Here is a 26,965-nt window from a genome sequence, read left to right as displayed (position 1 = left end):
CACCACTGTCCAGTCACATTGATTTTTTTTTAATGGACATCTTTTTTAAAGACAAAGGGAAGGTTCTGGGAACGAGAAAGGGGTTCAGGGGGAAAGGCAATCTGGAAGACAGTCTATGTCTTTGGTGCCATCTGTGAAACTCATGGAGATTCCCACGTCTTTGGGCAGAACAACAGCTTGCATAACCGAAGTGTCTTCTCACACTGTCTTCTCAGCTAACTCAAACCCCTCTGCCTGGCAGGGGGAAGAGTAACTCAGCAAACTATGTTGGCTTAATATGGAGTGCTTCTAATAAGGAAAAAAAAAAGCTCAGTTCCCTACTTCCTGCTTTTTCTGCTCAACAAGCAAGCTAAAGATCTAGGGTGGGTACCTATTAAAAGGAGTCAACCCTTAAGCAAGGGAAGTAATGTGCCCTCCCTGCTGGAACAAGGCACGGACCCATGCACTGTTCCCCAAGCCCTAGGCCCCTGTTAAGCTGACCCTTAGCTGTGTCCCCTGAAAGGATGTATTGAGAATAGAACACCCAACTAAAAAGCATGGGTCCTCAGTAGCTCACCCTCAAAGTGGCTTCCTCCTTATTCCAAACCAAATTGGAAAAAACCAGAAAGTTCTGGAAGTTTAAAGTTGGGTTCCCAGGGATTGGAAATGTAGCTCGGCTGGCAGAGCACTTGCCTCACATACATGAAGCTCTGGGTTCAACCCCCCAGCGCGAATAGGACCAGATATGCTGGTGCACCCCTGTAATCCCAGCACTCAGGAGGTGGGAGCAAGAGTTCAGGGTCACCCTCTGCTACGCAGTGAGCTGAGGCTAATACAGACTACACAAGACTGGGAAGGAAGGAGGGAATGGGGATCCTAGCACTGGGAAGGAAGGAGGGAATGTGGGGATCCTAGCACTGGGAAGGAAGGAGGGAATGGGGATCCTAGCACCCTTTCCTGCTTGCTATCCTAGCCACGCTGGTCAGTCCATGGTTCAGATCCCTGCAGTCTGGCCCGGCTCACAGCTGAGGATAGAGACACCCCCCACCCCCCCACCCCCCCGTGATGAAGGAGAAGCAGATGTGAGGACCTGGAACGGAGGGGACTGGGGACAAGGCTCAGCTGGGCAAAGATGCGATTTCTCCAGCTCCTTCTGCAGCACAGGCTCCTGCTGACCTACCATGATGACAGCTTGAGGCTGGATTCACCCTGGACAGGCAGATTCTGGGAAACTGTGGCTATCCTATACACTCTGAGTCCTCAAGAGAGCCGAGCTTCCGTCCTTCCTCCTCCACCTTAAGAGCCAATTACGGAGAACGAGCACTCACCATTATTTAATTTAAACCTGCCTTAGAGTGCTCACATTCCCTCCTGAAGTGCTCCAGGCAATAAGCAGCAGCACATATCTACTGATATCTGAGTAAGAAAAAAAAAACAGACGTGGACAGGCTCTAGCAGCAAGCATTCAAGCCAAGACCAGGCAGCTCAAACCTCTGGCTCCCTTTGTTCATTTACAGTGTCCTTCCCAGCTGTTGGGAGTTGCAGTCAACAGCACATTTGAATCTGTTTTGTCTTTGTTGTTGAGACAGGGTGTGCTGGCGTCAAAGTTGCTGTGTAACTGAGGGCGACCCTGAGTTCATCCTCCTCTTGAGGTACCCCCACCTAATCAGATCTTAATATAGACACAAGCTCATTGTGTGTGTCCCCTAACGAGCTCCTTTAACTTGGATATAGAAAGTTCTCCATTTTAAAAGACTTAGTTCTCAGTCTGTCACACCATAGGGAGATGGTGGAATTTTTAGAAAGTGGGAGATCATGGAGGAGATGGCTCAGCAGTTAAAACCCTTGTTGCTCTTGCAGTGGACTGGGCTTTTATTCCCAGGACCCACATGGTGGTTCACAACCATCGTAACTTCAGTTGCAGGGGACCCAACACCCTCTTCTAACTTCTGCTGGCACCAGGTACCTAAGCAGTACACATACATGCAAACATGCAGGCGAAGCATACATATAAAATAAAGACAATCTTTAAAAAAAATGTTTTGAGCCAGGCGGTGGTGGAGCATGCCTTTAATCCCAGCACTCAGGAGGCAGAGGCTCTGAGTTCAAGGCCAGCCTGGTCTTCAAAGAGAGTTCCAGGACAGCTTCCAAACCTACAGAGAAACCCTGTCTTGAAAGAAAAAAAAAAGAGAGAGAGAGAAAGGAAGGAAGGAAGGAAGGAAGGAAGGAACGAAGGAAGGAAGGAAGGAAGAAAGAAAGAAAGAAAAAACAATTTGACCAAGAGGGGAGATGCTTTGGTCTGACATACGATGTCACTATGACTGCTGGTGTATGTCACTATGATATGCCACCAGCAGTCCAAAGCAACAGGGTCATGAACGAACTCTAAAACCTGGAACAGCAGAAGCTTGTGATGATCCCAGCACTTGGGGGGCTTAGCCTGGGCTACATAAAGGGGTAGCATTGGTGCTCAATCTAAAATAGACAGACAGACAGACAGACAGACAGACAGACAGACAGACAGATAAAGCCACCCATGGGATTTAAGCCAACCCAGAACTCAACTGTGTCTCTTTTCCACCTTGGTCAAGCTCGAGTCACCTTTCTCCGGAACCTTCTCTAACTCTCTAGTACCAGCTGCTCTCGAAATGGAAGGAAGTTGGCAGCCAGGTTTGCCGTTTCCAGTACTCATGGTCTCTTGTGTGCGCGGTGATTTTTAAACATGAAAGTAACCAGAAACAAAGGGTCTTGTTAGAAAGACTACCTCTCAAAACCAATATACCCCACAAGCCTTTGAAAGTCAAAAGGCAGACCAAGGGCTCCTAGTGGTGTTCTTGGGTTCGGACGCCAGCTCCACCTACGCCCCCCTACAGCCCCCAACCCCTGCTGCCCCGCCCTCCCTCCCGACTCCTCCAGTCCCGCCCCAGGGTCTCCTTTTCCTCCTCTGATTCCTACACCCACCTCCCTGAGGGAGCCCTAGATCTACCCTTGGAGGACTCCGCGGAGGATATGGTCCAGATCAACGCACCAACTGGCAGCGGAACTGCCGAATGCCAGGATGCAAAGCGAAAGCAAGGGCGTTCACCGCTGCCTGCAAGGCTCGGTCCAGGGTTGCCAGGACAACCCGTCACTTCCTGCGTGCTGGCACGCTGGTCCCTGCTCCCGGAGCTGTGGCCTGGGTTGAGGATGGGGTCTCGGCCTTAAGGATTGCAGAACCTCAGGATTTTGTTTTAGCTTGTAGCTCTTTTCCAAGGAACGGCCATCGCTACTCCTGAAACCTCTAGTGGCCGTGAACGACGCATCCTCCACCACGCTTGCAGACGAGGGTTTAGAATTAGCCCTGATTAGGCCGGACTCACCCACCAGTACCTTTTTCTGGGCCAGGCTCCCTGCTGGGTGCCATCTTCCCTCAATAGCCAGCTGCGCTTTTCAAAATAGAAAACTGACTTTGGGCAAAGGCTCATCCAAGGTTACCCAGAAGACGGATTCACGCCCAAGTTTTATCCTTACAACTCTACCGTGCTCTCCATGGCATAGATTGATATTTATCTTTCTTACCCTTTCCCTAGTACATCTTGCATAGAAAATTGTTGGTCTGGGGATTTTTTTTCTCTCCAACCCAAGCTTAGTCTCTAAATTTACACTGAGACCTAATTTCTCCTATGGTTAACTAGGAAAAAAAAATACCAAATTTTTTTGGTTTTTTCAAGACAAGGTTTCTCTGTATTGTTTTGGAGGCTGTCCTAGAATTCGCTCTGTAGACCAGGCTGGTCTCGAACTCACAGACATCCGCCTGCCTCTGCCTTCCCAGCGCTGGGATTAAAGGCGTGCGCCACCAATGCCGGACTATCATTGTTTTAATTAATTGAACTACTCATATTTGTGCTTTGCTGTATGCTTGTGCGTGCTCGTGTGTTCGCAAGTGCACATGGGGCCTGTGCACATGGGGGGGGGGGCGTCCAGAGGTCAACGCCTTGTGCTGTCTCCATTGCTGTCCATCTTAGTTTTTGAAACAGGGCTTCTCATTGAACCTGGAGCTCTCACTCTTACAGCCCAAGGAGCCCCGGGGGACCACTCTTCTCTGCCCCAGCTCATGGCGCTGCAGATCTGAACGCAGGTCCTAATGCTGGCCTCTGCCTCCCGAGTGCTGGGATTAAAGGTGTGCGCCGCCGCCGCCACCGCCGCCGCCGCCCTGTCTTTCCACGTTGTTTTGATAGAGGGTCTCTCACTGAACAGTTTACCTCTCCAGCTAGATTATCTGGCCAGCAAACTCCAGGGATCCGTTCATCTCTGCCTCCCTAGTGCTGGGGTTCCAGTCACATTCCTCCAGGCTTTTTAAGATGGGTTCTGAGGACCAAACTCAGGGCTCTTCACAGACTGAGCCCTCTCTCCAGGCCTTCTGGCCTCCTCCCCGGGTCCAATGGACTCATCTAGGACCAGGGAGAAGGAAGACTACACTGGTGAGGCGGGCTGCAATGGAGACAACGCGGCAGATAAGAAAGGAAGCTGGAGAGTCCCAGAGCGCTTCCACTCCTGAAGAGCCAGGTTCCAAAGAGCTGTGGAGAGCTAAGGCTCCAACAGCCTCCCTCAATCCCAGCACCCGGGAGGCAGAGGCAGGTGGATCTCTGTGAGTTCAAAACCAGCCTGGTCTACAAGAGCTAGTTCCAGGACAGGCTCCAGAAGCTACACAGAGAAACCCTGTCTCAAGAAACAAAAACAAACAAACAAAGAAACAAGAATACATGACATGGGTTGCTGCATGAGTCAGGGTCCCAGAACCTGAGACCTGTCAAAAATTGTAACCCTAGAAGGTGCCCTCTGTTGCGGCTGTGGTCTGCAGTGGAGGATTCCAAATGGGCCGCTGATTCCTAAATTAAGCCTCTAACATGACAGCCCTCAGTCTCTGACTTCTTTTTTTTTTTTTTTTTTTTTTTTTTTTTGGTTTTTTGAGACAGGGTTTCTCTGTAGCTTTGGAGGCTGTCCTGGGACTCACTCTGTAGACCAGGCTGGCCTCGAACTCACAGAGATCCACTTGCCTCTGCCTCCCGAGTGCTGGGATTAAAGGCATGCGCCACCAACGCCCGGCTTTCTTTTTTTTTTTTAAGATTTATTTATTATGTATACAATGTTCTGCATGTACACCTGCAGGCCAGAAGAGGGCACTAGATCTCATTATAGATGGTTGTGAGCCACCATGTGGGTGCTGGGAATTGAACTCAGGACCTCTGGAAAAGCAGCCAGTGTTCTTAACCACGAAGCCACCTCTCCAGCCCCAATCTCTGACTTCTAAAGGACTTAGAGCTCTAAACCTCTGGGGCTTGGGCACTCGGCTCAGTTTGCCAAGACCAGGAGATCTTGTCCTCAACATCCTGTGATTCCTATAGGGCTCCTGCCATCCGACAGGGGCCAGAGAGAGGAACTGCCTAAAGCCTGCATCCCTGGCCTTCACTCTTCAGGACCGGGCTTGTTGGTTCAGTGACCTGGAGTGTGGCCCCAGGCAGGAAGCAGGAGCTGGGGCAACACGCATGGGCGCAGCTGCTAGGCGCTGGTCAGTGGGGAGAGCAGCTGCTCCTTTGTTCCCCACACCTCCTGCAACCCCACCCTTGAGAGAAGCTGGGGCAGCAGTAAGAATTAGGTGTCTGGGGGTAAGAGAAAACCAGCAGCCGAGGAGAAAGATATCAGATAAACTCCCCCTCTTCCCTCGTGGGTCTTGGCAAAACAGGAAGTGATGCTGTGAAAAGAAACTTGAGTCAGGCATTATCTGATGGCTGAGGAGTCGCAAGCATTGGTAAGAAGGGTAAGCAGGTCTTGTGTTCGTTCAGGTCCAAGAGCTGCAAGCTAAACTGGGGGTTGGAGGCCCAGTTGCACTGGCAAAACCCCTACAAGAAGCCTTTCTTCTTCAATGTCAGAAAAAGGTCACCCACGGCAAGGCATTGCTGCCCCCGTTCGTACCATCGATGACCACCAGAGGGCAGTGTAAACCCAGATATGGAGAAGATGATGCGGGCTCCTTTATCACAGCCAGAAAGCCTAGGGGTTGGAGTGGGGTGTCTCAAGGACCTAGGAAATAAGTGTTGGATGATTATTGACACACAGTCTGCTGAGCCTTCAGTGGTGGGCTAAGTTACAAAATAGGGTGAGAAAGTACGAGTGAGGCAGCCTCCACATCTACAGTGGAAAGTTAATCTCCAGATTTAGTATCAACTCAGGTCGGGACCCATAATCACCTTCTGTGTTCCCAGGACCGTTCTCAGCGCTGAGACTCAAAGGCGAATAAAACGCAGTCTTGGGAGCTAGTGAGATGGTTCAGGCAGTAAAGTGTTTGCTCCCGAAGCAGAAGGACCTGAGTTCAGTTCCCAGAACCCACATTAAAGAGCCAGACCTGTGTCTTCTCACTTCATAGACAGACAGTGATAGGGGACAGTGGGGTGACTGATCCAGTTAATACTGGGCTTTAGAATTCTTCTTTGCTCTTGTTTTCGTAGCGAGCCTGGGTCCTCACTTCAGTCCTGTAGCCCCAGGGCTCTCTGCGCTGGTCACCTCTGTACCAGCCAGACCATCACCGCTTCCGCTACTGTCCGACAGCTGCCCAGAAGAGATCTGCAGTGATGAGTATTCCAGAAATGCAAATAATAATAACGGAAAGAAAGAAAAACAAAGTCGCTTCACTTTAGGATTTTGGGGACACAGACAAGCGGGGGGCTGCGCTCTTTGGGATAGGTGGGTTGAAGGCTGGATGAGATTGCTATGGGTTCCTTGAATACTAAGATTAAACCAAAAGGGAACAGGAAGTCCCTGCCGTGCCATCAGAGAGTGACCAGCGAGCAATGAAGCCTGTGTGGGTCCGAAGTCCTCCCTCTGCCCCTCAGGAACCACTCTCTGCAGCCCCCCCTTGTGCCTGGGAGACTGACCAAAGGGACTGTACATCCCCAGCGCCCAGCCTCCACAGAGGAGGGGAGGGGAGCAAACTAGGGGCACTCCTTTCCCCAGCTTCTCCTGTCTTGTCCAAGTCCTTGAGGCCACAGCTGCTGTCAGTGGCCCTATCCACACAGAGAGACACGCACAGACGCACAGATGCACAGACGCACAGACGGGAGGCAAGGGAGGGAGGGAGGGGAGGGGAGAGGAGGGGAGGGGAGAGGAGGGGAGAATTGTCTAGTGACTGCTTCCTTCCTGGGCCCTGCAGGCCTAAAAGTAGGAATGTGTTTTTGTGGCTTCAGCCTGGGGCACCACTCCTAAGGACACACCTTTGTGAATGTTTATTACACTCTGTGGTCGCCCAGTTGAGTCAAGTCTCTTTCCTACTGAGACCCAAGAGGGAGGTTAATCTGATAAAGTGGAAAGGCAGATAGAAATGGAAACACACCAAGAGGGAGGCAGGCCAGAAACATGAGAACACAGCCATAGGCAACAAAGATGACATCAAGACCTGTGACTTGGGAAAAAAAAAATGTCTTTGAAAAGGATGTAAAGGCCGGGCACATGCCTTTAATCCCAGCACTTGGGAGGCAGAGGCAGGGAAAATAAAAAAAGAAAAGGATGTAAGGAACTGGGGAGATGGCAGGGGTGGGGGCTCTGGGAGCACTGACTGCTCTTTTGGAGGACCTGGGTTCAATCCCCAGCACCCACAGGGCAGCTCACAGCTGTCTGTAACTCCAGTTCCAGGGGACCAGACAACCATGGCAAAACACTAATGGGAATAAAAATTTTTAAATAAATTTTTTTTTTGGTTTTTCGAGACAGGGTGGCTTTGGAACTCGCTTGGTAGTCCAGGCTGGTCTCGAACTTACAGAGATCCGCCTGCCTCTGCCTCCCGAGTGCTAAAAATAAATTTTAAAAAAAGGATCTAATGGTGCATTAATCTCTGGACAAGCTAGAAAGGAAAGAGAGGTCATGGGGGTTAGGAAGTTGGATTCAGGCAGCTGAGAGTAGATGTCACATATTTCTGGGTAGTTGAGCAGACTTTTTCTATTGCCTGGAATTGGTACCTGACCCTCCAAGTTGGGAACAGAAGCATTACATAATCCATATTATTTTGTTCTTGCCCTTGATTTTGTTTTGATTTGATTCTGAGACTGTAGCTCGGGCTAACCTCAAACTTGAGTTCCTCCTGCCTCAGCTTCCCAAGTACTGGTACCAGACACACCTCACCACATCCTGCAGACGTGATCCAGGTTCCTGAAGAGAACATCTGCAGGCAGAGGGCAGACTCTTCCTGGGACCTAATAAAAAAATGGAAACAGCTAAACACTGCAAAACTTTTGTCCCTTTTCCAAAAAGAAAAAAAAGTTAAAAAGTCTAAGCCGGGCGTTGGTGGAACATGCCTTTAATCCCAGCACTAGGGAGGCAGAGGCAGGCAGATCTCTGTGAGTTCGAGGCCAGCCTGGTCTACAAAGTGAGTTCCAGGACAGCCTCCAAAGCCACAGAGAAACCCTGTCTCAAAAAACCAAAAAATAAAAAAATAAAAAATAAAAAAATAAATAAAAAGTCTAAATAGATGTTATTGAGGCTGTCAATCAGCCAGCATTGTGAAAACCAACGAGGTAACACAGGTACCTGATGCTGACCCCTGCAAAATACTCCAGGAGCCTGGCCCCTACCTGTGAGGCAGAGTATGAGCAGTGCCTCCCCTAGCAGGGTTAACAAGCTCAGGCTGTCCCCTAACCTGCGCAGCAGGCCAGTGAGAAGGGACGCTAGATCCTCGCAGACTGAATATGATCTCTCATCGTACACCCTGCCCGTACCCTTTGCCCCCATTTTCTTTGTTTGTTTGTTTGTTTGTTTTTCGAGACAGGGTTTCTCCGTATTGTTTGGAGGCTGTCCTGGAACTAGCTCTGTTGACCAGGCTGGCCTTGAACTCACAGAGATCCGCTTGCCTCTGCCTCCCGGGTGCTGGAATTAAAGGCATGTGCCACCAACGCCCGGCTGACAGTATTTTTTTAAGAATGTAAAAATAGCCAGTCGGTGGTGGTGCACACCTTTAATCCCAGCACTCCTGAGGCAGAGGCAGGTGGGAGTTTGGGACCAGCCTTCAGAGTGAGTGCCAGGACAGGCTCCAAAGCTTCAGTTAAACCCTGTCTCAAACAAACAACAACAAAAGTATGTGAAAATAACAATAAATCTGGAGTAAAACCTATGTGTATGCAATCTCAAGTATGAACTCCCTCTTCACCAGAGTTCTCTGGTATCTCACCAACAAGATTATCTGGAGCATAAGTTCCTTTTTTGTTTTTGAGACAGGGTTTCTTTATGTGGCTTTGGAGGCTGTCCTGGAAGTAGCTCTTGTAGGCCAGGCTGGCCTGGAACTCAGAGATCTGCCTGCCTCTGCCTCCCGAGTGCTGGGATTAAAGGCATGCGCCACCACCGCCCAGGTTTGTAGCACAAGTTCTAATTGGTCTTAATAATAAAAACCTACAGCCAGATATGGGGGCAAATGCTAAAAGATCACAGAGAGAGAAAGAGCAAGCCACAGCCAACTCTTAACGTTGCTGACTCCTTAGCCTAAAAGAGACCGAGTTTCTGTCTCCTTCCACCTTATAATTCCTCTCTCCTCCCAGCCACATCACTTCCTGTCTGTCTGTACAGACCTCCAGACCTCTATGGTTAGCTAATGGCTGACTCCACCCTCTGACCTTCAGGCAAGCTTTATTTGTTAGAGCATAAAAGACATCACCCCAGCTATCAGCTCTTGAAGGGAGTGAAGACCTCCCCATTCCTGCATCTTTACCTGGCGTGTCAACTTATTTGCCACGCGCCTGTCAGGAACCACGCTGTGTACACAGATTCCTTAATAACGCCTGGAGACAATAACCTCACAATTCACCAAAGCTGCACAGATTGTTATTGTGAAGACAACGGAGTGTGACCCCCCCTTCAAGAAGCCCACCTCAGGTGTGCCCCCTCTTTCTCCAAGCTCCTCTTTCTGTTAAGCCTCGTTTTTTCAATGTCTCTTAATAAAACTCCAGTCCTGTCTCATATTGGCTCACCTTGAAATCCTTTTCCGAGATGGATCCAGTGTTACCCGAGTGAAGGTCTCTAAAGGATAAAGGAGCTCCCCCTCGGGCTGCTGGGGACAACAGTATCTCTGTCCCCACGGCTGCTGCACCTCCATAAGCAGAAGACACATGGGTCACGTGACCCGGGAGCAGCTGTTCAGCTCCAACAGCCAAGAGTTAACAATGATAACCCAGTGAAATTCACCGTCTCAACAGCGTGCCCCAAGACATTTTGGGGGAAGTAATAGGCTCTAGCTAGTGTGCAAAGAGAAAAACCACGTCCTCCTCCGCCTTCTCCCACTTCTACTCACGGCTGCTGCGTAGCCTCCCCTACAGGGCTCAGGACGAGAAAAACTTCAGAGCAAATGTCAGAATTCCCGTGCCCCGGAACAGACGGGGACACATTCTCCCAACACACTTCAGTCTTCTCGGAGTTTGTCCTGTGTCTTCACTTCCCAGCAAAGCCCCAGACCAAATGTGCCTTTCTCCAGGTGACGAAGTGAGCCTGTGAACGTCACAGCTGTTCTGACAGCAGAACAGGCTTCAGATGGAGGGTAAGGAGGGCAGAAGAGAAACAGGTCGGCCTGCTCGACGTTCAGGTTTAAGGTAAGAGTTATTTTATTTGGTGTGCATGCATACATGCCTCTTTGTGTGTGTGTGTGTGTGTGTGTGTGTGTGTTGTGAGCTCACAACCATCTGTCACTCCAGCTCTCTGTGATCTGGTCTGGCACCCTCTTCTGGCCTAGTCACATATATGCCATATATGCATAGCACACACACACACATGCACACACACACATGTACACATATGCACACACATATACACACATGCACACATACATACACACATGCACACACACATACACACATACGCACACAATACACACGCGCACACACACATATACACACATGCACACACACATGCACACACAATACACACATGCTCACACACATGCACACACATATGCACACACATGCACACACATACACACATGCTCACACATATGCACACACATATGCACACACATACACACATGCTCACACATGCACACACACGCGCGCACATACACACACATATACACACATGCACACACATGCACACATACATACACACATATACACACATGCTCACACATATGCACACATGCACACACATACACACATGCTCACACATATGCACACACATATGCACACATGCACACACACATACACACATGCTCACACACATGCGCACACACGTGCGCGCGCACACACATATACACACATGCACACACACATACACACATGCTCACACATATGCACACACATATGCACACACATACACACATGCTCACACACATGCACACACATGCACACACACATATGCACACACACACACACAGTGGTGCTGGGAACTGAACTGCGGCTCTCGGGGAGGGCAGCAAGCACTCTTAATCACTGAGCCATCTCTCCGGCCCCCATTGCTATTTTATTTTTAATGAGCACATGTTTGGGGACAAGGCCTACGGACTTGGAAAGAAATCTTTCAGAGGAGAGCCGGCAAGATGGCTCCGCGGGTAAAGGTGCCCGATAACGGGGGTTCGGTCACCAGAACCCACTTGGTGGAAGGAGAGAAAAGGTTCCAGAAAGTTGTCAGCTGCCTTCAACACATGAGCAGAGAGAGAGAGAGAGACAGAGACAGAGACAGAGACAGGGAGACAGAGACAGAGACAGGGAGACAGAGACAGAGAGACAGAGACAGAGACAGAGACAGAGAGCTTTCAGAGCAGGTGAAAAAGACAAAAAGGAAGATTCCAAACCATCACCGACAGAGGCGGCAGCTCCAAGCACAGCTTGCACCCCTGAGAGACCGAGCTCACCGAGCAGCCCCTGCCCCACACCACCCGCTTACTCCTGAGACCAGCAGAGCGTCTGCTGCGGAGTTGGCAGTCCCTGTTATACACACTAGGGACCATGGTGGGCGTCTGAATGCAGCTGAAAGGCAGCTTCCCCCAGTGGTGACAGATAGTGAGAGAAAACGCCACAGTGACAGCCCTGGGGGTACCACAGCTGGCTGCGGACTGGCATCACACGGTTGAACACTAATAACTCAGAGCAAATAGTGAAACCAGAGCCGTGTGGTTCCTGCTGTTCAGGGTGACAGGCAGGCCACACCACAGCACACCTGGAGCGACCGCATTCGCAGACACAGGAAGTGGACTCGTGGCTGCCAGGGACCGGGGAGTGTTCAGAGGGCACAGACTTCAGTATGGAGAGCGGCGACAGGGACACAATGATGAGGGCAGTTATTTTAAAGGGTTAAGCGGGCGCTGGAGACATGGCTCTGTAGTTAAGAGCACTTGCTGCTGAGCACTTTTCTGTTTGGTTTCCAGCACCCGAGTGAGGTAGCTCACAACTGTAGCTCCAGGGGGTCTGACCTCCTCTTCTGGCCTCTATGAGCACCAAACACACAAATACACAGTTAGAAATAATTTTAAGCCGGGTGCATGCCTTTCATCCCTGCACTCAGGAGGCAGAGGCAGGTGGAACTCTGAGTTCAAGGCTAGCCTGGTCTACAAAGCAAGTTTTAGGACAGCCAGGGCTACACAGAGAAACCCTGTCTAGAAAAAAAAAACAACAAACAAAAAGCCCAAAGCCCAGGTTCAATACCAGCACTCCATAGGCAGACAATCAGAGCGCTCACAGGACACTCACAGGACACTCCGGTTCAAGGTCGTTCATCCTGGCTACACAGAGAGTTTGAGGTCATCCTGGCCTGCTCAAATAACAAAGTCTCAAAATAATAACAACAATAATAGTATAGTAATGTTTGGGGGTGATGGCAAATGCTTGTAATCCCAGCACTCAAAAGGCAGGGGATCAGTTAAAGCTCAGGGCTAGCCTAGTCTACGTAGTCAGTTTCAGACTAACCAGGGCTACATGAGGCCTTGTCTCAAAAAAAATTAAAATAGTACATACATAATTTTAGTTTTAAAGTTCATGATCACTGGGAAATCCACCCAAGGGTTCACCTAGGAACCTTTCTGCATCTATTATACTTGGGTGGCAACGAGGGCGGGGGATGCCCACGTGTGGGTGTGGAGAAGCCTGAGGGCAATGGAGGCCTTCCTCTCTCGATTGCATCTTCTTCCTCTGTGACATGATCTCTCTGTGCTCCTGACTGCTGGGGCTGCAGGCAGATCCACATCCCGGACTTTTACCCACCTTCTGGAGATCTGATTCTGGTCCTCACACGTTCACAGCAAGTGGTTTACCCATTGGCCAGCCTCCGGGGGCCCTGCCATCCTCTTCTTCCAGCTGAGCTGGTAGCCAGCAACTCACAATGATCCTCCTGTCTGGAAACCCGCCTCCCCCCAGCCGTGAGCTGCAGTCACCCAGCCGTGCCCTGCTTTCTATGTGGGCACAGGCAGCTGGCACCTTACCAATTAAGCCGTCTTCCCAGCCCCGCTGGCAGTGCTTGCAGGACAGAGAAAGAAATATGGAGATGGGGGGGGGGACTAAACACTAAGAAGGAGAGATTGTGAATGTGTAGGGGGACACCGAGGAGAAAGGTAGGGCTTGGCACCCCCAGGATGGGGTGGACCACTGTGTGGATTTAATTTTCCTATGGACATCAGGGAGCAAGGTTATACTTCTTGTGGGGAAAAACAGATAAAAATTCAAGTACTGGATATAATACACTAACTATTGATGGCTCAATATACTTACTATGTCAAAGAGGACAATGTCATTCGCTGGGGATAAACTGCGGGATTTCCCATGCACAGAAGTTAAAATTTAACTTTGGCCATATTCAAGGGTTTTCATCTCAGTGTGTTATTTACTCTGTTGTAGCATAAATTTGTAAGTCTTCTCACAGAGTTTTGCATGAGAAACAATCCTGACAAGTCTTTTTTATTGAAAGTCAAATCAGAGCCTGCAAGATGGCTCAGCAGGTAAGGACACCTGCCACCAAGGCTGATGACCTGAGATGTCCCTTGACACTCACGGTAGAAGGAAAGGATTGACCCCTTCAAGCTGTCCTCTGCTCTCCACACACGCTCACACACACACACACACACACAAATAAATAAATAAAAATTTTAAAGCGCAAGAATAATTTAAGTCAAATGAAGGTCGGGGATGAATGCTTACCTGGCAACACAAAGCTCAGATTCCATTCCTAGCACTGTGAAAAAGAAAGCAGAAAGCAAATGGGTATGTGCGTTCACGTGTGTGCATACACGTGTGTATATATCTGTGCACACACACATGTGTTTACATTGGCTTATATGAAAGAAGCGAATTTCCTTCCTATGAAAATAAAATTAGAGACAGTTTTCGAGCTCATGACCATATGCTGCAGGATTTGACTTTGACTCAGAACTCGGCCTAAATCAGCTCGGCTCTTACATCTGAAGACTGGAGAAGTGAGGTGAAGTCGCCCGAGACTCCAGGAAAGCCAGCTTTGAGGGAAAGCGCTCGGCCGGCTGAGCCTGACACTGTCTCTTGACTTTCCCTCTCTGTCACCTCCTTCTTCCCAGCTGCCATCATCCAGACTTCTTCCTGAGTTCTGAAGAAAAGAAAATGTCAAGTGTCTCACAGGCATCGATATTTCTGCAAGTCTGTTCCAAAGTCATTCATTGCTGACTTTTTTTTCAGCTTCCCAAGTGCCATTTAATAACTTCAATTCATCATTCCCTGCGGTCCCCGCTTGTGGAAGGACGACATCATTATCCACACACCTGACAGCCAGGGTTTTCAACTCAGTGTCTGTCTGCCTGTCACTGTGGGCAAGGCTGTCTGTGAGTGCTGTCCCTGGCCCCAAGGTCACACGGCCCCCTCCACTCTCACCACTTCCTAAGGCCGAGGGAGGAAGCTGGATATGAGGGTACATACTGTAAGAAAGGTGGTGGCAAGATCAGAAGTTCAAAGTCATTCTTGGCTACAGAGAAGGTTCAGGATCACTGGACATGGTGGCGTATGCCTTTAATCCCAGCCCTCAAGCAGAGTTTATGAGTCTGAAGCCAGCCTGGTTTACATAGTGAGTTCCAGGCCAGCCAAAGCTACATAGTGAGACCTTATCCCAAAAGAAAAAAAGAAAAAAGGAAGAAAGAAGGAAAGAAAGAAAGGAAGGAAGGAACAGGCTGGAGAGATGGCTCAGTGGTTAAGAGCACTGGCTGCTCTTCCACAGGTCCTGAGTTCAATTCCCAGCAACCACATGGTGGCTCCCAACCATCTGTCATGAGGTCTGGCGCTCTCTTCTGGCGTGCAGGTAGAACACTGTATACGTAATAAATAATAAAATATTTTAAAAAGCCGGGGGGGGGGGAGGCCTGGTCTCAAACACGAGACCTTGTCTTTTAAAAGATTTAGGATAAAGGAAGACAGTGGGGGTGAATACCCTTCTGTTGCCCAGGTGACAGCTGGAGGTAACATCTACTGACCAGGAGCCACATGGACCCCTGGAAGTCTGCAAGAACCTACCTCCAGGTGGGAGAACCTTGGTATAGAGGGGGAACCGAGGAACTCACGATGGAAGTTTCTGTGGCGACATAGTGAGTTCCAGGCCAGTATTTCTCTCAACAGAGAAGCCCTCTATCTTCCCTTCCAGTGAAAAGGAGTAAGCCGTTATTTAAGAGAATTCCCATATCACCTAGCAAAGAAGCTCCCGAGACCCAGCACAGAGTCTGTTTGGACGCCACCAGAATCTTCTTTTTCTTCAGGACCAGGTCTAATGTAGCCCAGGCTAGCCTAGAACTCAGTGTGCCTATATATTGAGGAAAACTTTGCATCTGATCCTCCTGGCCGTGACAGAGAAAGGGGATGGGAAGATCTGTGTCTCCACCTCTGCCACCCAGCTGAGGGGATCATGGGTGTGGATCACCATATCCACATGCTTCATGGGGTGCTGGGGCTTCAACCCAGGGCTTCACGCACACTAGGCAGGCACTCTACCAGCTGAGCCCCCAAAGAGCATCTTGGTCCCCAATCAGAGTCACACTGTGTGCTCCCCAACTACTGACCCCTTTTCGTCTCTACACATTCTCCTGACTTTACCCTCTCCGGCCAGAGTAAGGGACTAGCTTGACCTGAGTGCAGGATCTTGCACCATAACACTGGACCTGGCCTGTGTCTCCACCTGCTTCCCAGTGCTAAAGAGAGACCAAACCATTGGTGGGTTACACGGTGCTGTGAGACTGGACACTGGTGCTCTCAGAGCCAGTGATGTGTCTGGAATCATCTTTGATGTGATCGTGAGATAAACCAGGTACATTGCAGACAAAGGGAAATCATCTCTGCCCTGGCCACAGTAGAAGCCCCTCCTTCTGACCCAAACGGTAGGGATCCAGGTGTCCTGCTGCTACCTTGACCATGCCTCTGCCAACAGGTCCCCAGTAAAGTGTCCTCTGCGACCCTGGCTTTGTCATTTTCTTCTGTCTCTCAGCATCTCTGCAGTCAATTGTTCCCCACTGCATTTTCCTGGAACACCCCAGACACAAGCACACTGAGAGCTCCCGGAGGGTCCGGACTCCGTCTGCCTTACTGGGAACACAGGAGTCACTCCACACGTTTACAGAACTGAATGGAACTTATGTATCCTCTTAATTCTAGCAACCAAATATAGTCCAGCCCACCCTCTTCTGCTATGGTTGAGGAATTTTCCAAGGGCATTTCTGAGTCATTGAAGTGCCCCTGCTGATCCTCAGAGCTACACGGGCTACTCCACTTACTCCAACATGCTCTGAAGATTTCCTTGGCTTGCATCCAAAACGGGGCAAACATATCCTAATCTGTCTTTTGCCACCTGTGGTGCATCTATCAACTTGCAAGTCTGGCTGCAAGCACAGAGACTTAGGTGAGTCAAACAAGAAAGGCTATTGTGCCAGGCGTTGGTGGCACACACCTTTAATCCCAGCACTCGGGAGGCAGAGGCAGGTGGATCTCTGTGAGTTCGAGGCCAGCCTGATCTACAAAGTGAGTTCCAGGACAGCCTCCAAAGCTACAGAGAAACCCTGTCTTGAAAAACCAAAAAAAAAAAAAAAAAAAAAAGAAAGAAAGAAAGAAAGGCTATTGTTCTCGCCTGTAGCAATGCAGTCCGAGGTTCCCCCTTGACTGTGCGGGGTCAGAGACACCGTCGTGGTCAGATGTGGCCCTTCCCATCAATCCAACCTGGAAGTTTGTGTCTCATCCTATGAGGAACAGAAGGCAGAGTTTGCATCACTAGGAGCAGATTGCTTCTACCCCCATCCAGGGACAGCTCTGAGCTTCCTGTCTGTGCCCGGCAGCAAGAAACTCAGCCGCCATGGTCCTGATAAAGTCTTCACGGCGATGAGTGGGCTTTCTAGTGAGCCTGTTTCCTAACCTACTGAGAATTAGGGTCACAGATACACGGACTTCCAGAATTGTGTGTATTTCGTACACCCACAAAGTTAACAGTGTGTTGGAGCTGGACTGTTGAGTTGAAACCCTGCTCTACACTTATTGCCTGCGTGTTATTAAACACATCACTCAACCACTCTCACTCTCTTCGTGTGTAAGATAAGGTTGATAACAGCTTGACGTGAGAAGCAAGGGTTACTACCAGAGACAGGGTATGTAGGGTCAGTGATAGAGAGCTTACCAAGCACACAGGAGGCCTGGGTGGGAGTCCCCGCGTGGAGGGAAAGAAAAACACATCACCTGACACATAGCGGGTGATCAGGAAAGAGTAGCTGCTATTGGGAACATGCGTCCTCTTCAGAGTCCCGGGTCCCAAGTGAAGATGGCAGACAGCCTCGCAGAGTGTGGCTTCCTCAGCTCCAGCCACTTAGCCCTGCTTGGAGGCCCTCTCCCTCACAATGATGCTCTGCTCTGGGTTGTGTCCCAGATGGCTGAAAGCCACTGGAGAGCCAAAGGGCCAGGAAATGTAGTGCCATCATCAATTAGAATCAACTTGTATTTTAATATGCCCCATCTCGCTCACATCCTGAATGCATTTTTAATGACATTTCCAAGGGTAATGGGGTAAGCTGATAGCAAATGAAAACTGCACTACGGTTAGATCTTCAATTCCATGTTGACATCTCTGCTCTCCAGACGTCCTAACACACAGACAGAGGCCCCGTTTCAAGATGGGATAATGGAACTCTGTGTGCTGATATATTACATATACTTTGCGAGAGAGCTTTCTAAATCAAAGCTGTAGTGACTGCCTCCACCACCCATGACAGCTAAGTGACAAAGAAGGGAGCTACAGGGACGGCAGATACCTGGATAAATGAGCCCCAGGCATCTCATGATACCTTCTGCGGCAGCAGTGCTCCAGAAGATAGCTCTCTTTTCAAACCCCAAATCCCACCTCCCAGAAGGGGACCTGGCCAAATATCTGTAAACAGAGGAATGTAATGATATAAACTTCTTTGGAAAATAAGCAAATGATGCTTCTGATTCTTTGTTTTTGGAACAAGAACCTGTAATAAGAAAGCAATTATCTAGTTTACAAACTCAAAAATTACAAAAACAGGGCTGGAGCAATGGTTCAGCTTGTCAAATGCTTGCCATGCATTCACAGGGCCCTGAGTTTGAACAAGCCAGTGCCGCAGTGCTGGGATGGGAAGAAAGGGGGTCCTGGGGCTCTCTAGCCAACCAGTGTAGCCAAACTCAAACTGCCCAGCTCCAGTCCAGGGAGAGACCCTGTCTGCAAAGCATGTGGTGGGAACAGCAGAAAGACACAGATGCCAACCTGTGGCCCCCCATGTGCGTCCATAGCACACACAAATGCATACACAAAGACAGCCCCCAAAACCACCTCTGATAAGAAGCATCCACAGGAAGCTCTGACAAACCCCACCCACCTCACCTAGCCGCACCCCTTTCCATCCCAGAAGTCCTTGTCCTCAGGTACCTCCCATGGCTATAAAAGAGATGCAAAGATGCCCACCAGTGAAGATGTCACACAGGAGCAGCCCCCAACCACACCAGCAGCGTGCTTTCCTTTCATTTGCAGGTCTGATGTCAGTGCTGCAACAGGCCGTCCCCCCACCCCACCCCATAACACTAGTCCAGACTTCCCCCAAGGAGTACGCCCATTTCTCTTGAAGAAAGCAACATGCAGGCTTGCTTGTACTGAGCAGAAGAGAACAATCTAGAACATGGAAAAAATGACAATGAAATAAAGTAGAGCAGGGCGTTGGTGGCGCATGCCTTTAATCCCAGCACTCGGGAGGCAGAGGCAGGCGGATCTCTGTGAGTTCGAGGCCAGCCTGATCTACTGAGTGAGTTCCAGGACAGCCTCCAAAACCACAGAGAAACCCTGTCTAGAAAAAAAAAGAAAAAAAAAGAAAAAATAAAGAAAGAAAGTAGAAATGCTGGGCGTTGGTCTTGCAGAGGACCCAGGTTTGGTTTGCCCCCAGCCCCTAGATGGTGACTCAGGACCAGTTCCAGGAGATCCAACAACCTCTAGTGACCTCCACAGGCACCAGGCATGCACATACACACATACAAAGCTCTCATGTAGGCTGGGCATTGGTGGCACACGCCTTTAATCCCAGCACTCGGGAGGCAGAGGCAGGCAGATCTCTGTAAGTTTGAGACCAGCCTGGACTACCAAGTGAGTTCCAGGACAGCCTCCAAAGCCACAGAGAAACTCTGTCTCGAAAAACCAAAAAAAAAAAAAAAAAAAAAAAAAAGAAACCCTGTTTCAGAAAAAAAAAATCATGCCCATTTTAAATTATAGTTTTTTTTTTTTTTGGTTTTTTCGAAACAGGGTTTCTCTGTGGCTTTGGAGTAAATTATAGTTTTGAAATAGCATTTTGAGCTGGGTGGTGGTGTTACATACCTTTAAACCTAGCACTCAGAGGCAGAGGCAGGTAGATCTGAGTTCTGGCCAGCCTGACCTAAATAGTGAATTCCAGGCCAGCTGGGGCTATTTAGTGAGGCCTGTCTTGAAAAAAACAGAAAGAGAGAGAGAGAGAAAAGCCGGGCATTGGTGGCGCACGCCTTTAATCCCAGCACTCAGAAGGCAGAGGCAGACGGATCTCTGTGAGTTCGAGGCCAGCCTGGTCTACAGAGTGAGTTCCAGGACAGCCTCCAAAGCCACAGAGAAACCCTGTCTCGAAAAACCAAAAAAAAAAAAAAAAAAAAAAAAAAAAAAAAGAGGGAGGGAGGGAGAGGGGAGAGGGGAGAGGGGAGAGGGAGAGAGAGATCATTTTTGAACTCTGTGACTGACTGATTCTGGGTTCAAGGCAAGAAATACATGTATACCCAGGCAGGGGTGGCTCATGCCTGTAATCCTAGTACATCAGAAGTAGAGGTATGAAGATCAGGGATTCAAGGACAGCCTCATCTGCATGGTCAGTTGGAAGCCAGCCTGAGCAACAAGAAATCCATCTCAAGCAAATAAACAAAAAAAGTAAAAAACAAAAGTCAGATAAGCCATAAATAGAACAGAATTTTTTTTTGAGACAGGGTTTCTCTGTGGCTTTGGAGGCTGTCCTGGAACTCACTCTGTAGACCAGGCTGGTCTCAAACTCACAGCGATCTGCCTGCCTCTACCTCCCAAGTGCTGAGATTAAAGGTGTGTGCCACCAATGCCCGGTGAGAATTTTTTTTAAAGCCTACTAGTAGTTGAAACTAACAGTAATAATAATTCGACTAGGTTACTAATCACTCATAAGGACCCAGGGTGTTGGGGAAATGAACCAAGGATAAAGAAAGCGCTTGCCACACAAGTGTGAGTATTGGCACTCAGATCCCCGGAACCCACGTTCAGCCAGATGCAGTTGGGCACATCTGTAATCCCAGCACTCTTACACGGTGATGGGAGACAGACACAGGAGCATCCTGAAGTTTGTGGGCCAGCTAGCTTGGCCTGAGCATCAGTAAACAAAAAGCCCAGCTTCAAATAAGGTGAGGTCCAACACCTGATGCTGTCTTCTGACTGCCACACAAGGAGGGAAACGAAACACTTGCCCTTTTCTATACTAACTATGCTACTGCTAACCAACAGGTCAGGGGAAGTGTCTCCTCAAAGCAAGACTCCAACTAAACAATGACGGTGACAAGAAAGAACTAGAATTGGTCACGTTGCCACTTCTAGTGAATTAATAGGAACAGGCATGATGCCATTGATCCTGATAGGGGACAAAAAGACAGACATCCAAGTACGAATGCACTGTTTGGGATAAGAGCATCTACAGGGCACCGGGGAAACGATTCAGCTGGTAAAGTGCATGCTTAGCAAGTATGAGGACCGGAGTTTGAAACCCCAGTACCCTCATAAGTACTCCACCTGGAATTCCAGTACTCCGACAGTACAGTTCCCCAGAACAAACTGGTTAGCTAGACTAGTCATTTCAGTGAGCCCTGACTTCAAGTGGGAAACCATGCCTCAAAGAACAGAGTGGAGAGCAATAGAGAAAGATTCCCAAGCCTCCACACACAATGTTAACCCACACACATGCAAAAGCAAAACAAAAGAGCAGCTGAAGCCGGGCGTTGGTGGTGCACGCCTTTAATCCCAGCACTCGGGAGGCAGAGGCAGGCTGATCTCTGTAAGTTCAAGACCAGCCTGGACTACCAAGGGAGTTCCAGGACAGCCTCCAAAGCCACAGAGAAACCCTGTCTCGAAAAAACCAAAAAAAGAGGTGCACGCCTTTAATCCCAGCACTCGGGAGGCAGAGGCAGGCTGATCTCTGTGAGTTAGAGGCCAGCCTGGTCTACAGAGTGAGTTCCAGGACAGCCTCCAAAACAATACAGAGAAACCCTGTCTCGAAAAACCAAAAAAAAAAAAAAAAAAAAGAGCAGCTGAGGTCTTCCCGAAGGGACCCAAACCTATGCCTAAGAAGTCTCCATAGTCATGTGCTAAATTGCATGAAACAGAGAAGACAGAGGAGTGTCAACTAAATATTGAATACAGTCAGCAGACACCAGACAGTGAGGAACAGCACAGCTCAAATGTGCCCGCCTCTGCACATTTGCAGAGGATGAAGCAGGGCCCCCTAGATGGAAAGACGTCACTGAATCATCAGGCTGGCTGCAGGTCTGCAGTCCCAGTAGTGCTAGAGGGGCTAAACTGGAAAGGACCACGTCAGCATAAGAGCTTGAGATCACAGACCAGCGGAGGCGGTGACGCAGGTCTTAATCCCAGCACTCAGGAGACAGAGGCAGACAGAAGTCTTGAGTTTGAAGCCAGCCTGATCTACAGAATGAGTTCCAGGACAGCCAGGGCTACACAGAGAAACCCTGTCTCAGAAAACAAAAACAACAAAAGAAACGAAAGAAAGAGGTGAGATCTAACACTGGACAGGTAGCTCATTGGTTGAGAGCGCTCATGGTCTTGCAGAGGACCCAGGTTTGGTTTGCCCCCAGCCTCTAGATGGTGACTCAGGACCAGTTCCAGGAGATTCAACAACCTCTAGTGACCTCCACAGGCACCAGGCATGCACATACACACACACACAAAGCTCTCACATAGGCTGGGCATTGGTGGCACACGCCTTTAATCCCAGCACTTGGGAGGCAGAGGCAGGAGGATTTCTGTGACTTCTAGGCCAGCCTGGTCTACAGAGTGAGTTCCAGCACAGCCTTCAAAACAATACAGAGAAACCCTGTCTCGAAAAACAAAATACAAAACAAAACAAAACAACAACAACAAAACACGCATGTACATAAAATTAGAATGACAAGAGTTTGAGACCAGCTTGGGCATAACTGGGACCCTGTCTAAAAACACGAGGGGGGGGGTGTAAAAACACACATTTGGTTGATAAAAGAAATGCAGATCAGAGGTGGGGTTGTAGCTCCTTTGGTAAAATACTTGCCTAGCATGAACAAGGCCCTGATTCTATCTTTTGCTCTGGTTGTCCTGGAACTCTCTCTGTAGACCAGACTGGCCTCATACTTACAGAGATCTGCCTGCCTCTGCCTCCCAAGTGCTGGGATTAAAGGTGTATGCCACCACAGCCTGGCATTAGAGATTGGGAAACTTTTGAAAGGACCAAGTTTTACAGGCTAAGTGGCAAAACTGAGGACACTATATGTGTAACTATATTGTCGGGGGCCTTCGCCATAATTCAGCCATAACATTGTCACGTCCTCATAGAGAAGAGGTCACATTGCTGAAATACCACCTCTTAGGATAGGAGGCAAGTTCCAAGAAAACAGACCTGCGGCTTATCTGCCTAGTCTAGGCATAGGCTTGAACAACAGAAGGTGGAATGTGAAAGATAAAGTTAGAACCTGCAGTTAGGTTACCAGAGGACACAGGATGACCTACCCCTCCTAGTGACCTTCGCTCCACTAGGCTCACTGCAGCTGCAGCACACCCCCATTCCTTCCCCTCCTCCCTTCCCCATATAAATCCCTTTGGGGTGAATAAAGTTGTCGCCTTAATCAGAAGCCTGTCTTGGTGTCCATTCTTCTTATCTCCTGTCCCCATCTTTCTTGTAGGTGTCCTCCAGTCCCCACGCTGAATGTCCCATGGGTCAGGGAATTATATAACCATTTAAAATATAACAACTTTTTTTTCAACTCTAAGGATGTGTCTGCAGCATTAGACTCGACCTTTGGGGGTCCCCTACTCCTTGAATTCCCAGGCCCTGGCGTCTCCCACCTGGCCAGCTGCACACATAGTCCCATCCCTGAGAATGCCTTTTCTTTCCTCTCCTGGGCTGCAAGCAACACCTCTCTGTCTCTAAGCAACGGGAGAAAAGGAACTGTCGGCAGGCACAACCACACAGCTAGCTCTGGGCTCCACCCAGCTGCTCAGAAAAAGCGTGGAGCACAACTCCCAGGAGAAAGGATAACCTAGGCTCACCAAGTATGGGCCCCAAATAGGCCCGTGTGGAGACCCAAGCCTTCTCCTTTCCCCTTGTCACTTAAGTACAATCTAGAAGACTACCGACAGCAGCCCCTGGAAACCTGCTAGAAATGGTGAGTTGGGTAAAGGTGCTTGCGCCAACCCAGACAGTCTGATCCCTGGAATCCACACAGTGGGAGGAGAGACTGAATCCTGCAAGTTGTCCTTTGACTTTTTTTTTTTTTTTGGTTTTTCGATATAGGGTTTCTCTGTGTAGCTTTGGAGGCTGTCCTGGAACAAGCTCTTGTAGACCAGGCTGGCCTCGAACTCACAGAGATCCGCCTGCCTCTGCCTCCCGAGTGCTGGGATTAAAGGTGTGCGCCAATACAGCCTGGCTGTCCTTTGACTTCTATACACACTCTGTGGCATGCATATGGCCACATTATTACAATAGATGACACCGTGCATGGTGGCTTACACCTTTAATCCCAGCATTTGGGAGGCAGAGGCAAGTGGATCTCTGTGAGTTTGAGGTCACTGAGGCCTACAGAGTGAGTTCCAGGATAGGCAAGAGCTACACAGAGAAATCCTGTCTTAGAAGAAAAAAACAAACCATGATAGATGACAGACAGATAGATAGGTACTAGATAAGATACATAGATGATAGATAAAATAGACATCTATCTGAACCGGCCTTGACGTCAGTGCAGCCCTAACAGGCTGCAGGCTAGCAGTACTGGGACTAGACCTCACCCTTACAATAACCAGGAAAAGTCACAAACTGTACCCTGCAGGGGACAAATCAGAATTGAGAGAAACAAGCTATAGGTGCTCCAGAACATTAAGAATAGCTATCTAACTTGTATATAGGTTGCCAATTTCCTTGCAGCAAGGCCAGTACCAACCCCTGTTTGACAAGACTCCTGCTGCCCCTCTCCTGCCCAATCAGAAGTGCAGTCCCCATCTGAATCCACAATTCCCCTACCACCCATCCTTTACTCCTTAAAACCCTGCCGTAGCTGAGCTCAGTGCTCTCCCTGATCCAACTGCTGTGTCAGAGGGATGGAAAGCCCAAGATAGAGCTTGCAACAAAGCTGGGACTCCTGGGGGGGGGGGGACTCATAACATGGGCACAACATATCAAAGCAAAAAAAAAAAAAAAAAAAAAGGCAAGGCCCTGCTAGAACCAGACAATAATGACTTGTCTTCCTTCTGCGACCCCATCCCAGACCTAATCAATCAGTGTCCACGATTTTGTAGGCTGGGTGTTTTGTACGAGTTGTCTGTGTATGTGCCTGTATACACGTATGAGCATCTGGAGCCAGAGGTCAACCTTTGGTATTATTTCTCAGGAAATAGTCATTATTTAAAGACTCCAGGACCTAGAGAGTACCCAAATAGGCTAGTCTGGCTGACCAGCCAACCCACAGAGCTTCCTATCCCCCTTCCCAGAACTGGGATTACAGGCACAGGGCTGGGAACCAAACCCAGGTTTCATGGTCACATGCCAAGCACTTTACTGACTGAGGTAAATTCCCAGCCTCCAGGATCTGCACCGTTAGCCGGAGTCTAGGAGACCCATTTTTCATACCCCAGATGAGATGAACACATGTGGAGCGGCCTCTCCGAGACTGAGCCTTCAAAGCTCAGGCTCCAGCCTTTCCAAGAGGACGCTCTCAGAGCTGCTCCACTGCGCCCTCCTCTTGATGTGTCCATCAGTCCAGGGCAGATGCTGATTGATCGTGAGTTCCTGCTCTCAAAGCAAAGGGGAAATCGTAAGGGACACGTTCCATCACCAGCACAAGGGCGCCACTTCTCTTGAACAAGGGAAACAGAAAGGACAGGTGTCAAAGACGATGGTTTGTATCTTCCCAGAGAAGCAGGTCAGGTGGCCGTGCAAGAGAAGTCCCTAGAGAAGAAAAGCCCGGCTTTCTCTGCCAGCCACGAAGACAGCACGCAGCACAGAGCTCAAGAAACTCCGGCCGGGGAACCACCAGGAAACAGTTTGCATTTGCATTTTAAACCACAGAGTGAAATTCCTCCAGATACTGGGGCGGTGGTGCGGTTCTCCCCAGAGACATTCCCAGGCTGGTGACTTCCTGTCTGACAAGCTCTCTCCGCCTCGGGCTTTCTTGGGAAGGTACAGGCCTTGGTTTAGCGTCATCATCAGGTGACAGTGGAAAATCAAAACAACTGCATTCCCAGCCCTAGACCAACGTTTCTGCTTCACTAGGAAATACCACATAGAACCCCACATTCAGATAAGAAAATGATCGCCTTCTAACAACATGGGCACAATGAAGAGGGGAGACCCTGCTTCAAATGGAAACGAGGCGTTTCGTTCATGCTCCCCTTGAATGACCCCTCAAAGCATTAAATGAAAGAGGCCGGTGTGGGAATGGTTCAGCAATTAAGAGTGAGTGTTAAACTGAGAATTGCGGGCAGAAAGTCTAGCTCCACAATCATCCGATAAAAGCGAGTTTTATTAAATACTGGTCAGGAGGGTGGGTACTGGCCAGGTTCATATGTGGAATTCCTAGAGAAATGGTGCTGAATTGTGTCAGTCAAGTACCTATTAAGGCCAAGACCCACAAGGCTATGGTGCTTCCCTCCTTCATCCAATCCAGGGCAAGCATACATCCAGACATACTTGATCAATCACATCCTGTGCAGTTGGGGCAACCAACCTTGTTTATTGAAGTGAGATCATGTGACTTGTTATCTTACAACAACAGCCCTCAGCCTTCCAGGAAGCTATCTGTCCTTGGGCAAATGAGACTTACTAGTTAACTCTAGCCCTTAACAAGTGCTTCTTCCAGAAGACCAGAGTTCAGTTCCCAGCCCCTGCACCACGTGGCTCACTGCTGTCTGTAACTCCTTCAGCTCCAGGGGAATTCAACTCCTCTGACCCCTACAGGCACCTGCACTCACAGGCACACACACACAGACACACATACACACTTACATGAGAGTATACATAATTTTTAAAATAATAAATCTTTTCTAAAAGAAGCCATCCACAGCCGGGCGTTGGTGGTGCACGCCTTTAATCCCAGCACTCAGGAGGCAGAGGCAGGCGGATCTCTGTGAGTTCGAGGCCAGCCTGGTCTACAGAGCTAGTTCCAGGACAGCCTCCAAAACCACAGAGAAACCCTGTCTCGAAAAAAAAAACAAAACAAACAAAAAAGAAGCCATCCACAAAAGGCCACATATAAATGAAGCTATTGATAGA

General features: G+C 49.2%; 1 protein-coding gene across 6 annotated transcripts in view; it reads right to left on the bottom strand.

Annotated features, from left to right (window-relative positions):
• Positions 1-10,124, bottom strand: part of Spats1 (spermatogenesis associated serine rich 1) — a 38,597-nt gene extending 28,473 nt beyond the window's left edge. The window contains exons 1-3 of one of the 6 annotated variants that reach the window (XM_040729421.1): positions 9,966-10,124; positions 8,126-8,201; positions 2,545-2,676 (exon numbers count right to left, since the gene is read on the bottom strand). In XM_040729421.1, coding sequence (XP_040585355.1) covers positions 2,545-2,671 — 127 coding nt within the window. In that variant the 5' untranslated portion in view covers positions 2,672-2,676; positions 8,126-8,201; positions 9,966-10,124. Of the gene's footprint in view, positions 1-2,544; positions 2,677-2,940; positions 3,713-8,125; positions 8,202-9,965 lie in introns of those variants that run through there. The other 5 variants (XM_040729424.1, XM_040729423.1, XM_040729422.1 and 2 more) reach the window with 5 other exon arrangements.
• Positions 10,125-26,965: the final 16,841 nt, after the last annotated feature.

This window comes from Mesocricetus auratus, unplaced genomic scaffold, assembly GCF_017639785.1.
Source record: "Mesocricetus auratus isolate SY011 unplaced genomic scaffold, BCM_Maur_2.0 Super-Scaffold_100021, whole genome shotgun sequence".
Lineage (NCBI taxonomy): Eukaryota > Metazoa > Chordata > Mammalia > Rodentia > Cricetidae > Mesocricetus > Mesocricetus auratus.
Note: the sequence above shows the minus strand (reverse complement) of the source record. Positions and strands in the feature narration are given on the sequence as shown.